This window comes from Pleurodeles waltl, chromosome 1_1, assembly GCF_031143425.1.
Source record: "Pleurodeles waltl isolate 20211129_DDA chromosome 1_1, aPleWal1.hap1.20221129, whole genome shotgun sequence".
Taxonomy (NCBI): domain Eukaryota; kingdom Metazoa; phylum Chordata; class Amphibia; order Caudata; family Salamandridae; genus Pleurodeles; species Pleurodeles waltl.
The window spans coordinates 172,874,559-172,889,905 of record NC_090436.1 but is presented as its reverse complement, the minus strand read 5'-3'; the positions used below and the strand labels follow the sequence as shown (position 1 = coordinate 172,889,905).

General features: G+C 43.7%; 1 protein-coding gene across 1 annotated transcript in view; it reads left to right on the top strand.

The window, feature by feature from the left end:
- The window catches only part of TXNL1 (thioredoxin like 1), a 99,869-nt gene that overhangs the window by 7,650 nt on the left and 76,872 nt on the right, over positions 1 to 15,347 (top strand). The window contains exons 2-3 of the mRNA XM_069219974.1: positions 2,927 to 3,023; positions 14,547 to 14,720. Coding sequence (XP_069076075.1) covers positions 2,927 to 3,023; positions 14,547 to 14,720 — 271 coding nt within the window. The remainder of the gene's footprint in view (positions 1 to 2,926; positions 3,024 to 14,546; positions 14,721 to 15,347) is intronic.

Below are 15,347 nucleotides of genomic sequence, written 5' to 3'. Positions count from 1 at the left end.
TCTTGGGTTCCCTTGTTTCTTAGCACTAGTGGTGAGCGAGGTGGTTGTGGGCCCACTTTTATTCATTAGCTAATGTGTCAAGCTTTGCAATTTCTCAGTTAAATACCTTTTGTATTTCAGTATATAGACATTGTAATCAGTAAACTGGCAGTTTGGTTAATATAATGATCAAGAGGTTTGTGTACTATACACATTAGTTTATTGACCCTGTTTGCAGCATGGGCAAATCTTCAGGGTTCCAGCTAGCCACTGAGGAGGTCTCAGATAAGGCAGCCCACATGCACTGTCGCCTGCAATAGATTTTGTTTACTAAAATGGGCTTGGAGCTAGCCCAAGGCTTACCATTTGTTGTCTTTATTGCCTCTCCTATTTGCTGCCTCGTAATCAGCCTATGCATGCCAGTTTCACTTCCTCTTTCATGTGAATCATGGACCAAGTATTATTGCTTCGTTTTGATTAGTGTTCTTCCACTACTGGTACTGTGATTGAGGTACTATTTTTCTCTTTCCTCTGTCGTTCATTGAAGTCTGTTGCATCTTGTTTCCTGCAACCCCGTTGTCTGTGTTGCTTCTTGCCTCCCGCCACTCCCTACCCTCCCATTGTCGATGTTGGTTCTTGGCTCCTGCCACCCCTGTTGTTCGTGTTGCTTATTGCCACTTCCTCCCACCCCACTTGTGTCCGTGTTGCAACTTGCCTCCCACCACCTCTATTGTCAATGTTCTTTCTAGCCTCCAACCCTTCCATTGTCTGTTGCTTTTTTCTTTCCACCTCCTACACTATCATTGTCATTTTGCCCCCACCCTTCTTAAGAGAAAAGCTTTATAACAAGTATTAATTCTTTATTTATTTTTTTACCCTCCCACATTGCTTGTTCCCTCCCTCCTGTTGTCCGTGTTGCCCACCAGCCATAAGGGGAAAAAAAACAATGTAATACAACCAGCACTGGTGCGTCCTGTCACATTTTTCAAACTTCTCATGATGCTGTTCAGCAGGTGCACTGCTATTCAAAATGGCTAAAAGACATTAGTAAAGCCAAAAGCTCTAGTTTAGGCGCAACCTATTGGCTTTGCCAGTGTGTGTTCTGTACTGTTGTGCTTCTTAATATCATGGTGGATAGGTGACATTTTTTATCTACTTCTTGTATGAGATGTTGGCTGAAAGATTGTTATTTGAGATTTGGGCAGTGCAAAATCTAGCACTAGTATGGGATTGCATTTGGGTGTACATTTTCTATACATTAAAAATGTCTATTACTCTTACTAAATCCTAGTTTACCATTTCCTGGTAACCAGAGCCTTACAGCAAATAATGATAGTGGTACCCAGGACCACGTTTTCTGTGTCTTCCCAGAACTTTACAGCTTGTGAAGATAAGTACGTTCCGATCTCCCCTTCTACGACAAGCATTGTTAGTGACTAAACCTCAACTGCCACATGCCCTTTGAAATGCCAGTGGGGATCTAACCTCTCAACCCTTTTACCACATCCCTTAATTAGTCTCCTCATTGACCACTTCCTACCACCCAGTTGCTGCCAAAGTAGGCTTATATTACTATAATGGTAGGTGCAGATAAAAGTCTGAATCCTTCCTCCGTAACTAGCTGTTGGGTACATCCCTTTGCCCTATAGTTCTTTTTGTCTATATACAAAGATTTTTTCCTTTTGGGAGGAGAACCTGGAGTTGTCCAGGGCCTACTCATTCAAGGAAGAACAATCTTGACATCCTTTTCCCCACCCCTGTCAAGGAAACAGTATCCTTGGATTTCCACCATACTTGAACAGAGCACACAGCACTACCTTGATTTTGATGAAAATAAACTCTGGTGTCCAGAATAGGGTGTGCTGCAGAATATAAAGGATTTGAGGAATTTGGGAGGAGCTATTAGCTTGTAAAGAGTTGTCCTTTCCAACAAGTAGAGGGATATTACATCCCTGCTGAACTGGGCCCCTTCCTTCACCCTATCTCCCTATTAAAAAACAAAGTCCATGTTTGCCAAGAACACTTATTTCTGTTTGACAATTTTAACTTGTTAAACCTCACAATTGCATTTTACATTTCCAGCCCCCCAGACTGGAGTAGCAACAGAATCCCACATAAGCATTTTAGATAGAAAAGTACAATAAGTAGTTGTTGGGTATTGTTTGGACTATTGACATTAGATGACTGCAGAGGGCCAAATTATTCATCAGGGTTGGCAGGAGTATGCAACAAGAAAAGATCAATTATCCAACACAATGGGCATTTATTATTTTGTCATTTTAAGAACTGGTAGTACTGTCTGGTATATTTGCACTTACGTAGTACCAGTTTAACACCTAAATACAGCAATCGGCAAATTAAATGCAATCCGTTAACCTTTTGCAGTGGATCTGCTGTTGCGCTGAATTACGTGTGGCACTTCTGTTTACTAACTTTTGATCCGTTTCAGAAGCTTGAAACAATTATTTCTTGTGAAATCTTTAAAGTTATGCAGCAGATGCTGGATTATATGGAAATACTGCAAGTTCGTGATTTTGTAGAAAAACTCCAGATGCAGTCACATAATTCCAGAAGCCTTGCACATTGAATCATACTTGTGACTGGGCCAAGTGTTTTCTGCTTTTGAAACACAACAACCTGGCTTTCACTAATTTAAAGAAAACTGGGAAATTATATGTATGCAATATATGCAGCATGAGCCAAGTACTGCTCTTTGTATTAATTTGCCTGCTACAGCTAATGTGCAGATCGCTGGTTTGAATCACATTGTCTTGTAGATTGTGGGAAATGCATCTGTCTGCATGTTGCTTTCTGTCCTGTACGAGGTAGTTTCTTCAATGCCCAACCACGTTGCTCCTGGGTTTCAGTGCATTCTAGGCACCCCATTAAGCTTTTGTTATGCAGTATAAAACCTTCAAGTAACATATTCATTTACTTCCCTTTACAGATGTCCTCCATGTTTAAGGATAGCTCCTGCTTTTACTTCTCTCAGTAATAAATACCCCCAAGCTGTCTTTTTGGAAGTGGATGTCCACCAGTGCCAGGTGAGAAGTTTTAAAATATATTATTTTAACAATTTGCAGGTTTGTAATCATTTGTTTTTTGTCCATCTAAACATTAGTACTGCTTTGACCTCTGCAGGACTTTCTTGTTAAATAGTGGTAACATTCAATCAATCAAAACAATTATAAAGCGTGCTACTCAACCGTGAGGGTCTCAAGGTGCTAGGGGAGGGGGGGTTACTGCTGCTCGAAGAGCCAGGTTTTGAGCTGCCTCCGGAATGCGAGGTGGTCCTGGGTGGTCCTGAGGTTGGCAGGGAGGGAGTTCCATGTCTTGGCCGCCAGGTAGGAGAAAGATTTCCCACCTGCCGTAGTGCGGCGGTTGCGAGGGACGGCGGCGAGTGCGAGGTTTGCGGAGCAAAGTTGACGGGTGGGTGTGTAGAAACTGAGGCAGCGGTAGAGGTATTCGGGTCCCTTGTTGTGAAGGGCTTTGTGTGCATGTGGGTAAGGAGCCAGAAGGTGATCCTTTTGTTGACGAGAAGCCAGGGCAGGTGTCTCAGGTGGGCGGAGATGTGGCTGTTGTGGGGTATGTCGAGGATAAGGCGGGCGGAGGCGTTTTGTATTCGCTGAAGATGTTTTTTGAGTTTTGTGGTGGTTCCTGCGTATAGGGTGTTTCCATAGTCCAGGCGGCTTGTGACAAAGGCGTGGGTCACAGTTTTTCTGGTGTCGGCGGGGATCCAGCGGAAAATCTTTCGGAGCATGCGGAGAGTGAGGAAGATGATACGGCGTTGACTTGTTTGGTCATGGTGAGATGTGGATCCAGGATGAATCCGAGGTTGCGTGTGTGGTCTGAGGGGGTTGGTGTGGTGCCAAGGGCTGTGGGCCACCAAGAGTTGTCCCAAGCGGACGGGGTGTTTCCTAGGATGAGGACTTCCGTTTTGTCTGAGTTCAGTTTCAGACGGCTGAGTTTCATCCATTATGCAACGTCTTTCATTCCATCTTACAGGTTGGTCTTGGCGCTGGTGGGGTCCTTGGGGAGGGAAAGTATCAGCTGAGTGTCGTCGGCGTAGGAGGTGATGTTGATGTTGTGTTTGCATACGATATCGGCGAGGGGGCTCATGTAGACATTGAAGAGAGTCGGGCTGAGCGAGGAGCCTTGTGGGACGCAGCAGATGATCTCGGTGGGGTCTGAGCGGAACGGAGGCAGGTAGACTCTTTGGGAGCGGTCGGAGAGGAAAGAAGTGATCCAGTCCAGGGCCTGTCCTTGGATACCGGTGGAGCGGAGGCGGGATATTAGGGTTCGGTGGCAGACGGTGTCAAAGGCCGCCGAGAGGTCGAGGAGGATGAGGGCGACTGTTTCTCTGTTGTCCATCAGAGTTCTGATGTCATCTGTGACTGCGATGAGGGCGGTTTCTGTGCTGTGGTTGGCTCGGAATCCGGACTGGGAGGGGTCGAGTAGGTTGTTGTCTTCAAGGAAGTTGGTCAGTTGTTTGTTGACTGTCTTCTTGATGACTTGGGAAGGGGAGGAGCGAGATGGGGCGGAAATTCTTCAGGTTGCTGGGGTCCGCCGTTGGTTTCTTCAGTAGGGCGTTGACTTCTGCGTGTTTCCAGCTCTCTGGGAAGGTGGCAGAAGCAAATGAGCTGTTGATGATGGTCTGGAGGTGCAGGGCGATGATGTCGTCAGCTTTGTTGAAGATGAAGTGGGGGCAGGGGTCCGAGGGGGCACCGGAGTGGATGGTGTTCATGGTGGCTTTGGTCTCCTCCATGCTGATGTGAGTCCAGGCGTTGAGGGTGATGGCTGGGGTAGTAGGTTCTGTGGTGGTTGGCTGGGACTGATGACCGAAGCTGTCGTGAAGGTCGGTGATCTTACGATAGAAGAAGGTAGCGAGGGAGTTGCAGAGATCTTGTGAGGGCGTGATGGGGTTGGAGTTGGCGTTGGGATTGGAGAGCTCTTTGACGATGTTGAAGAGTTCTTTGCTGTTGTGAGTGTTCTTGTCCAGTCTGTCTGTGAAGGAAGTTCTTTTGGTGGCGCGGATCAGCTGATGGTGTTCGCGGGTGGCGTTTTTGAGGCCAGACATGTTTTCTACGGTGTGGTCTTTGCGCCAGGCTTTCTCTGCAGGTTTTTTTGGATTCCTTGAGGGTGTTGTTGAACCATTGAGGTTTCCTGGTGTTGGTCTGTCGTGGGAGGCGTCTGAGGGGTGCGAGGTTGTCTGTGCAGTTGGTGATCCAATGTGTGAGGCTGAGGGCTGCGTTGTTGGGGTCGGTGGAGAAGGTGGGTTGGTTGTCGCTGAGAGTGGAGAGTAGCTGTTCCGTGGGGATTTTGTTCCAATGTCTGCGTGGGATGGGTTGTGTGCGGAGGTGGAGAGTCTTGCGTCTGAAGGTGAAATGGACACATCTGTGGTCGGTGCAGTGTATTACGGATGAGTGGCTGAAGGATACGTGGTTGCTGGCGGAGAAGATGGGGTCGAGCGTGTGTCCGGCGATGTGGGTGGGGGTGTTCACCAGTTGCTTGAGACCGAGGTTGTCGAGCAGGGTGGTGGTGTTGGGGTCGTTGTTCTGCTCCATGTGGAAGTTGAGGTCTCTGAGGAGGATGTAGTCCGGCGAGGCTAGGGCGTGCGGGGAGATAAAGTCAGTGATGGATTCGCTGAAGAGGGCGCGTGGTCCAGGGGGTCTGTAGATGAGAGTTCCTCTGAGGGTTGTCCTGGGGTCGGTGTGGATCTGGAAGTGCATGTGTTTGGCGGCGAGGGGGGTGTCTTCGGTGGAAGTGGTGACGTTGATGGAGTCCTTGAATACGATGGCGATTCCTCCTCCGACTTGGTTGGTGCGATCTCTCCTGGTGATCTTGTAGCCGCCGGGGATGGCTATGGCGATGTCGGGGGCCGAGGAAGCGTTCATCCAGGTCTCAGTGATGAAGGCGACGTCCGGTGGAGTCCAGGAGGTCCTATAGTTCAATGGCATGCTTGTGGACGGAGCGTGCGTTGATGAGGATGCATTTGAGATGGTTATTGGCGAGTGGGCTGGCGGGCGGGGTGCAGTCGCGGTGGAAGGTGTTTTGCAGGTAAGGCATGCGAAGGGACCATGAGTGCGTTTTGGGTTGGCTTGAAAGCAGATTCTGGAGCGTCCCGGGTTGAGTGCGTGGAGGGAGGTGGGGTCGTAGCGGTGCTGCGGGGTTTGGGAGGGCTGGGAGCCAGGGGTTGTGGCGCCGGGCGTGGTCTAGGCGCAGACTGGCTTGCCTTTGGCGCGGCCGCACAGCGGCCGCCATAAGAGGGAGGAGGGGTCAGCTGGGGACGGGAGGGGGTGGGGGGCGACGAATGGGGGCGGGGCCGAGCGGGTGGTGGTGGCGGCGGGAAAGAGGAGGGCGGGGGGGTCAGATCGAGGGGAAGGGAAAGAAGCTAGGGAAGGGACTAGATGGATTCCAGAGGAGGAGAGGGGTCAGAAGAAAAGAAGAGAAGAGCCCAGAAGAAGCGGAGGAGAGGAGTCAGAAGAAAAGAAGAGAAGAGCCCAGAAGAAGCGGAGGACAGGAGTCAGAAGAAGAGGAGAGAAGAGTACAGAAGAAGAACACAGAAGAAGAAGAGAAGAACACAGAAGAAGAAGAGAAGAACACAGAGGAAGAAAAGAACACGCAGGATGGAGTGCAGAAGAGAACACAGAAGAAGAAAGAACACGCAGGATGGGGTGCAGAGGAGGAGAAGAACACAAGAACACAGAAGAAGAAAGAACACGCAGGATGCGGTGCAGAGGAGGAGAAGAACACAAGAACACAGAAGAAGAAAAGAACACGCAGGATGGGGTGCAGAAAAAGAGAAGAACACGGAAGAAGAGCAGGGCAGGAAGAAAATGCGGTGAGAAAGAAGAGACTAACACAGAGGAAGAGCAGAGCACGAGGAAAACGCGGCGAGGAAGAGGAGAAGAGAAGAACACGGAGGAAGAGCAGAGCAGGAAGAAAATGCGGTGAGGAAGAGGAGCGGGACCCAGAGGAAGAGCGGAGCACGAGGAAAGTGCGGTGAGGAGGAAGAGAAGGACACAGGAGAAGAGCAGAACCGGAGGACGATGGCTACCAGAGGGAGGAGCAGGAAGCGAAGGGAGATGGACAGAGAGAGGACAGCAGAGGTACGAAGAAAAAGTTGGAGGACAGAGCAGAAGACAGAAGTGCAGAAAAACAGAGGTGAGTAACGAGGGGCTGGGTCAGGGGCTGGGCGGGGGGAGTACTTACGGTTTTGCTGGTTTCGCTGGGAGGTGGCAGGAGCCTGGGCAGGTGGAGCTGCAGCGGCGGGGGAAGCGACCTACCCTAGGGTTACATTGAATGTGTGTCCCTGGTGAACCTTTGTGTGTTGTTGTGTTCCCCCCCCCCCCTTCCTATCTGACGCTCCTCCTTTTTTGTTTTTTTGTTTGTTTTCTTTGGCTCACTTAATTATTTTTCGGTACATAGATATACTCTTGTGCTAATCAGTACGTTGTAATTGCAGTAGGTACTGAATTCATCACAACTTTGAGGGACAATTGTATGACAAGTATCATATGAATAATTTCCACTTTTCTTTGACTTATTCTATTGTAATTGATACCTATCCACTGATTCTGTATGCTTAGCTTCTATTTTGCTTATAATTAATCAATACTATTAACTCTAATTCCACTTCATAATTTATATACAGACTCAAAGTTACTATGGCAGCTTCCAGCATTTCTCAACCACCACTAATCTGGAATGAGGTGGGAGAACTAATAGTGCAGTGTAAGAGATGGGTGAAGATTTTTGAGTCGTATTGAATAGCAATTGGGGATAGATCTCCCCTTTGCGTAAACACCATATTTTGTTGCATAATTTTGTAGGGCAAGGAAGGAAAATATGATGCTATAACTGAGCCAGAAACAAATGATTGTCAGTAGGGTAGGGAAACTCAAGGTGATGGGTTATCAGATATTTATCAGATTACTTTGAGGAAACTGGAAGAGCAATTCAGTGAAAAGATGAATGGTACTGTAAAGGCCCAAATTATTTTCTAGATCTCAAGGTAAAGAGACGAAGGTTGTGAATTATATTGCTGTTTAAAAAGATTGTCTGCCACATGTAAATTTCGGTCTTTAGTAGACTCCTTTTATACAAGGCCAATTAGTTAGATATACTAATGATGTTAAGGTACAAGAAAAACTGCTGGCTGGGAATCTTGATTTACCTAAAGCAATAAGTATAGCCAAAAGCATTGAGATACTGCCATCAAATAAAAATGTCACATGAACAACATAAGGCCACAGGCAGTGTAAATAACATATAGGACTAGTAAAGTGTGTAAAATAAGCGTAACAGAAAAGAATAAGCAAAAATATAATTCAAGAAAGATGAGGTGTGTAAAATGTGAACACTTTGCCAATAACCGTAATTGTCTTGCACGAGGACAATATGCAGGAAGTGCAACTAGAAAGGGCATTTTGCCAAGGTATGTAGAGAAGTGAAGAAGAATGTACACCTCATTATTAATGAGTCAAAAAAAGAAAAGATTGTATTCGGGTTAACACAATGAGGACATATTCTGAACTTGCGTATCCTGCAAGTGACATACGCCTAGATTGTGTAACGTTTAAACTTTTTTTGCAGACTCTTGCTCCCTGTACACCTTAATTGATTAACATTTGGGAAAGTTTGCTGATTAAAGATTACGCGTTTTTGTCACCTAATCTTAAACCAGAGGGATAAAACGAGAATCACAGTCCCTTGGTGAGAATATTAATGATGCATATCGTTACGTTGGAAAGAAATATGTTGGAAAAAAATATACAATTCAAAACAAGGGTTTAATTTGCTTGGTTGGAAGCACCAGAAATATTTAGGAATCAAACTTTGCCCTAAGGCTGTTGAGCAAGTTTTTCTGGTCAGCACATCAGTCACAGTAGTAGAAGGTCTGTTAAGAATTCCCCAAAATTGTAGAAATAAATATATTGCAGAGGCATTTAGCCGCAGATTCCTTACTTAAGAATCTTCCTCAGGCACGAGCCTGGATCCGGACACTTTTTCCATAGTACGTCTGCATGTCACACGATTCTGTATCGACATCTTCCATCAGATGTGACCTCAGCGAAGTCCATATAACTCCTGTTCTGACGTCAGTTCCTTCTTTTCCGCGCTTGCAACGTGGATCCCATAATGGTTGGTCAGGCTGTTTTCCGACCTATTTCATTATTTTTTTCGTACTAGAACAGTGTGCTTTCTATGTCATTGGGGTTTAAACCTAATGGGTCCTGTGGACGACAAATGCCGGCTACATACCCCCATTCGGTTTGCATGTGGTGCCTGGGCAAGCACCATGAAGATGAAGTGTATGACTTCCGTCAGTAGCTTCACCCGAAAGCTCTACAAGAGCATTGGATGAAGCTTCTAGCAGCATGGATGTCGGAGTGACCTTGGTCTTCCCCATTGAATGAGGTCTCCTTCTCGGACTGATGTCAGTTTACGGGGCCATTCAAGGAGTCGTTCTTGTGGATGACATTCTCAGTGGACGACCAAAAGTAAGTCTTGCAAGTGGTCGAAGTCTCAAAAGTTGCTGACTTCACCGCATACAACATCCCCTCATTCCTCGGTTGAGGAGACAAGGTTGGAGTCAGCCCCATGTCTCCCTCCCATTCCAGGAGACAGGGCGACTCTTGAACAGATGTGTAAATATTATGCTTCCCTTCACTCTGTTTTTGGTCATTCACCTTCCTCTGGAGTGCCTGTGGGTCTCAAGGAGGCGTGAAGTGCCTTGACTATATCTACATTGGCGGGTTCGCACTCCGCTTTAGTTAGGCTTTCAACATCCGTTGACAAAGCTGTTACGCGCTGGTGTACACCTCTTTGGGGTTTCCACCGTCTGCGCCGGTATCTTATCAGCCAACTCCGCTGGTGGTGCTGATCGAAGTCGAATCCCTCTCTTCGTCTCAGGTCCACGATTTGCCTTGTCAACGTGGGGGAATGGCGCTAGTCATGCCTGTCATCCCTGATCTTCCTCCACAAGAATCCCCCTATGTTGGTCCTACTGAGTGAGATGGTGGAGAGTAGGTGGAGGAGTTGGAACCTCATAGAGAGGACAGCTGGTTAACTGACCTAGCTATTGCTAGTCGCTTAGATTCTTCTCCAGCCCTACTTTCATCCCCTGGACTTGCTACGGAGGTGAGCTCCTGCTTTGCAGACATGCTCAAGAGAGTTGCGGAAGTGTTGGATCTGGCTCTCCCTTCAGTGGAATTGGCATCAAATCCCCCAATTGATGTCCTCCGTCGGAGTCAAATAAGGGGTTGAATTGGTGCGTTCTTACAGCAAAGCACTACATGATGTGTTTTTGGGGGATTGGGCTAAGCTTGGTTTAGGGGCCCCTGTTGACCGGACTATATCTCACAGGCACCAACCTGCCCATGGTTATCAGCCTGGTCTAGTAAGACATCCTACGCATCAAAGTTTGGTGGCACAGGCTGCTTTAGCTTTTCATGATTTGGAGTCTCTTCCCCCATGTTCCACCTGATCGAGAGTCCAGCAGTCTAGAGGTCTGTGGCAGGTATATTTTTTTTCCTCCACAAGTTCTGCTCTGTGCTGTGTGAACACATCTTGTGTTCTTGGACATTTCTCTCATTCTTAATGGTATTCATTAGCAAACATTTTACCTTCACTTCCGTAAGTCATCAGGAGTACTATTACTGTATGATTCAGGATGGACAACATGCAGCTAAATTAATCATTCGCTGCGGCATGGACACCACTGTCTCTGTGGGTCGAGCTATGGCTTCCTCAGTTGCGTTACTCACCTTGCCTGGTTATGTATCTCAGGGTTTTCTGATCATGTCCAATCTACATTGATTAACATGCCATTTGATGGTGCCAATTTATTTAGTGCGCAGGCTCAGTCAGCTTTAAGGTGTTTTTGAGACAGGGGTGGAGCACCTAATTAGCTTGGTTCCTTCCTATCTTTTGGCAATTTCATACTTTCTGTACTATTAGTATGGTGTTACTTGTTCTTTAAAAAATGTTCACAAAAGAGTTTTGCTTCGGCAGGGCCGGTAGAAATATATATTTGTTATAAAGTTATTGGAACGCCCGGTGGGTCGTGCTTTGCAGTTGCAAATTTTCCTTAACTTTTTATCATTATTAGATTAATATAGTGCCCTGAAACCCTATGGAGCTTTTCATGCCTGATGTTCAAGGCCTCTTTGTCATCATTACTTGATGTAAAGTAATTACTTTCTACTTTGTCAATGATACCCTCTTAGAGGGTTTTCACATTTTACTACTCCTGCTATATGGTGATATTGTTACTTTACTGTGAAGGAAAGGTTGTGCTTTGGAGTTGGAACCTTTATGATATATACTAGACTCTAAGTGGAGTATTTGAGCATTTGCTAGTATGCTACAGAGCATTTATATGATGTACACAATATGGGATTGTGAGCTATTACACCTTCAGTGGAGGGTGCAGATTTTCTCCCTCTGCAGAAAGTTAGTTTCTGCAGAAAGTTTTTCTAACTTGTGAAATTATGGAATTATACTAGTAACGCTTAAAGGGAACAGGAAATATTACCAGCTCTTTGGGAATGTCAGTATATTGTTCTCCCTTTAGAGAGATTTCTGATAAAGATTCTACAACACTAAAGGTGTTTGTTTTACTAAGTCCTTTTTGTACTGTCAAATAAGTTAGCTGTTGATATACAGTAACTTACGTGTACATTTACTTATACCTATAATATGGTAATATAATTTCTTCTAATTTTGGTAAATTGTATACTTCATAAACCAGAAATTATCTTCTTGAGGACATTAAGACTTTCCTTATTTTGGCCTTAAATGGTACAGATTAGAGACTCATCGCAGTTTACGTGTTTTCTATAATTTAATGTAGACTTTTCTATGGTGTCAACATGTTCTTTGAACACTATTCTTTCTTTTCCTGACTTATGTCTGTTTATAATGGGTCTTCATGGAGATGTATCTCTTTGTAGATTCTGTTCAGTCTCTTTTGTAATATATGGTCTCTTTAGGAGTTGTTATACAATTTTGCACTTGCATTCAAGACGTCCTTCTTTTCGGAAGGGTTTTACCCTTTTCAGGGGTACTTCTCTGTGAAGATATTTATATCTGTTATGTTTGATGAGGCTAAATATTGATACCTTCAGATAGGTACAACTGTTTTATTCTTTACATGACTCTACTTGTAAGTTGGGTTTACACTTGTAGAAGTGTTGTCATAGGATGAATTAATCAAAATCGGACATAGTCTTTTTATTTCAGAAACTTGTAAATTTTCTGGTTTTTCTTCATTGATATCCTTTCTAGTTCATCTGTAGATGAGTCTTCTTCATTATAAGAGTCATATACTGATTTTGGTTTCCACTACCTACTAAGGCCCCGTTTACAGGCTTGCTGTTTTCATCAGTCTAAAAAAAAGAAAAAAACGTAAGGATATGCGCTGAAAAAACTAAACGTTACAAGGACGTTATAGTTAGGTTCTCAGTTTAGTCATACAAAACCAGAGAAATTCAGCAGTTATGGTTAGCGTTCTTTCAAGTTACTGAACTTGTGCCCTAAGGGAACTCTAACTCGTCCCTCTGCCGTGTACAGCTAATTACTCCACATATTATATAATTGGTGAGATAATTATACGTAGCCTCATATTGTTAAACTATTCAAATGTATGTGTACACATTTTGTTAATTTATATTTTTATTATATTTTTATACTGGAACTACTGACCGTAGTGCAGCGTGAGCTTGAAACATTTATTTAGAGTGCTCACCTTTATAATAAAGGCTTTACATTAATGAATCATAAATACAAGTTCGAACTGCTCTAACATATGAACACAGATTACCTCAACTGCAGACAGTTCCCTTCCCTTTAAAGTGGCCCCCCAAATGGTTTGTGTTGCAGTGGGTTGGTCCATAAAAACTTGTTGTCCTTGACCCCAAACAATATATCCTGGGCATCGGGCAATAGGAATTTCATACCCCTGATACAGGTGACATTTTTGATAAAGTGATCGTGCACCAAAACAAATACAAAAGATGGTATGACAAATGTGAGCTATGTACTGTCAATAGCAAGTGGGACAATGGATATTCCTAAGAAAACCTTTTAATCCTCAGAACAAATTTGAATTCTTTTCTGCAGCTGTAAAAAAAATCAAGGTGGCAAAAGCAATGTGGTAATCTAAAGTCATATGCCCTGAAGCCCTAATTCCTAAAGTTGGGGACAAAGAACACGTCAGCAAGGAAACAGCTGTCACCACCAACGGGGTCTCAAGAGAACTCTTACCACCTATGTTGCAAAAAAAGACTATCACATGTATTAATTATCTAAACCTATGTAATCTCCCCTTTTCCTTCTATTTTCTGGGTAAGGGAATGTGTTGTAAATTATTCTCCCAGTGGTATATTCCCTCATCCTATTTCCCTTCTGCCTCCTCCCTTTTAGAACAGTCTATGCTGAGAAACCGTTAAGAATATTGACTGAAAGGTAATTTAAAATGTTGGTATGAGGGAGTTATGAGGCAGCATTTGGAAGGGACTGAGCAGAGATTGGAGGCACGTTATTTCTAACAAATAAACCAATTTTGCAGCCTACTTGCCCTTGTGATTTACTACAGTACTCGGTCAAATGAAGTTCGTCTCTTGTCTTTTGAAACTTTGTCTATGAAAGATACCTTTCTTATTCAGGAATTTAGACGTCCTTCATTATCATCATTATCATCTCTCTTGCTCTAAAAATGCTCAAGAGTGGAGTATAGAATGTGTGATTGTATTCAGGGATATGAAAACAAACTTCCTTATTGTTGAAAGAACCATACAATTATTCAGGGGATTACGTAAACCCAGCCTGTAGAAGAAAACAAGTTTGTTTAGGGACTTTGTGGTCTGTTCGAAAAATGTGTTGTATGGACAGAAGCTTGCATTGCATATTTTTTTAATCGAATAATATATCACCAAATTATTTTACCATTTGTTCATTACGGGAAAGTGGACTTTATTGGAACCCTTAAAATAGTTTCTCTGCTTGAGGTTGTTTTAAACTGTGCATGGCTTTCTGTGGAGAGCAGCATGCAGACTATTTTTTTTTTTATTTGCTTAATTCATCCACTGAAGCCTACTACTATACTAGAGTAGTGCCAATCAATTTGTTTTTCTTTTCCTTTATACGTTGCTCTGCGGTGTTGTTTCACCTTGCCAGTCTGTTAAGTACATACATTCTTTGTCAGTCAAGTTTCCTTAAACTGCATACTTTTTTTTTTCTTGGGCCTGGGCCACTGTTTTGCTTGTGCTACTCATTTGAAACTTTCTGATTTTGTTAAACTTGTTTTTCTTTCTTGTTTGTATTTCTTAAATCAGTTAATACTTTCCTGATTAATTTTCATTACAAAGGTAGTTTTACTTTTATTCTGGTGATGATGCTGATAAAGTGTGTCTGTATTAAAGCTGCACGTTTAAGTAAGGCTTAAATGTGCTAACATTTTAATATGAGCAATGTTTTGAATATTAATTATATACTTAAGCAAACTAAGCATATGTGTATTCACATTTACAAGTTCTGTGCTAACTAGTCAAATTTTTCTTCAGGGTACTGCTGCTGCTAATAATATATCTGCAACGCCCACATTTCTGTTCTTCCGAAACAAGGTGAAAATCGATCTTTACCAAGGAGCAGATGCTGCAGGTCTAGAAGAAAAAATTAAACAGCACTTAGAAAATGATCCTGGAAACAACGAGGATTCTGACATTCCTAAAGGATATGTATGTATACATTTTAAACTGTGAAAATGCCCCAAAGTTTGTCATCAAATCTATTAGCAGCTGTTACAAAATGCATAATAAGCTCAGGCTTCTGTGTTACTTACTGTGTGTGGTAAAATCTTTTACAAAAGACAGTTCATTATTTTAGGACATGGTCATTAGCTCTATTCTAGTGTCACTTGTGTGTATTCTGTGGAATTACATTAAAGTTACAGATTGAACTGGAAACTAAAGAGTTGGAGTAAAGCGGGGAGACCATAATCACTTTATATTTAACATGAATGTGCAGTTGGGAGATGGGGCAACTCCTTGGGTCCCATCCAAAAACTCTGAAGAGTGTTTTAGTTAATTAAAACAAAATATTTTTTGAAGTGACATGTTCCAAGTAGTTCCATTTCCAGTCCCAGATCTTGGAACGCCTAGTTTCACTACTATTTTCCTGAAATATACATATACTTCAGCATCCATGGTGTGAGCAGTTGCATGAGTTGCTTTGTATGTTTAACTATTGAATTTGTTTGTGTCTAAAAAAGTATATGTATGTAATATATAAAATCTCAACTCCCCAAATGAAACACGCTAACTCAGATTGTAAGTGAAGGACTTTGCACCAGCATCAGACGCGTT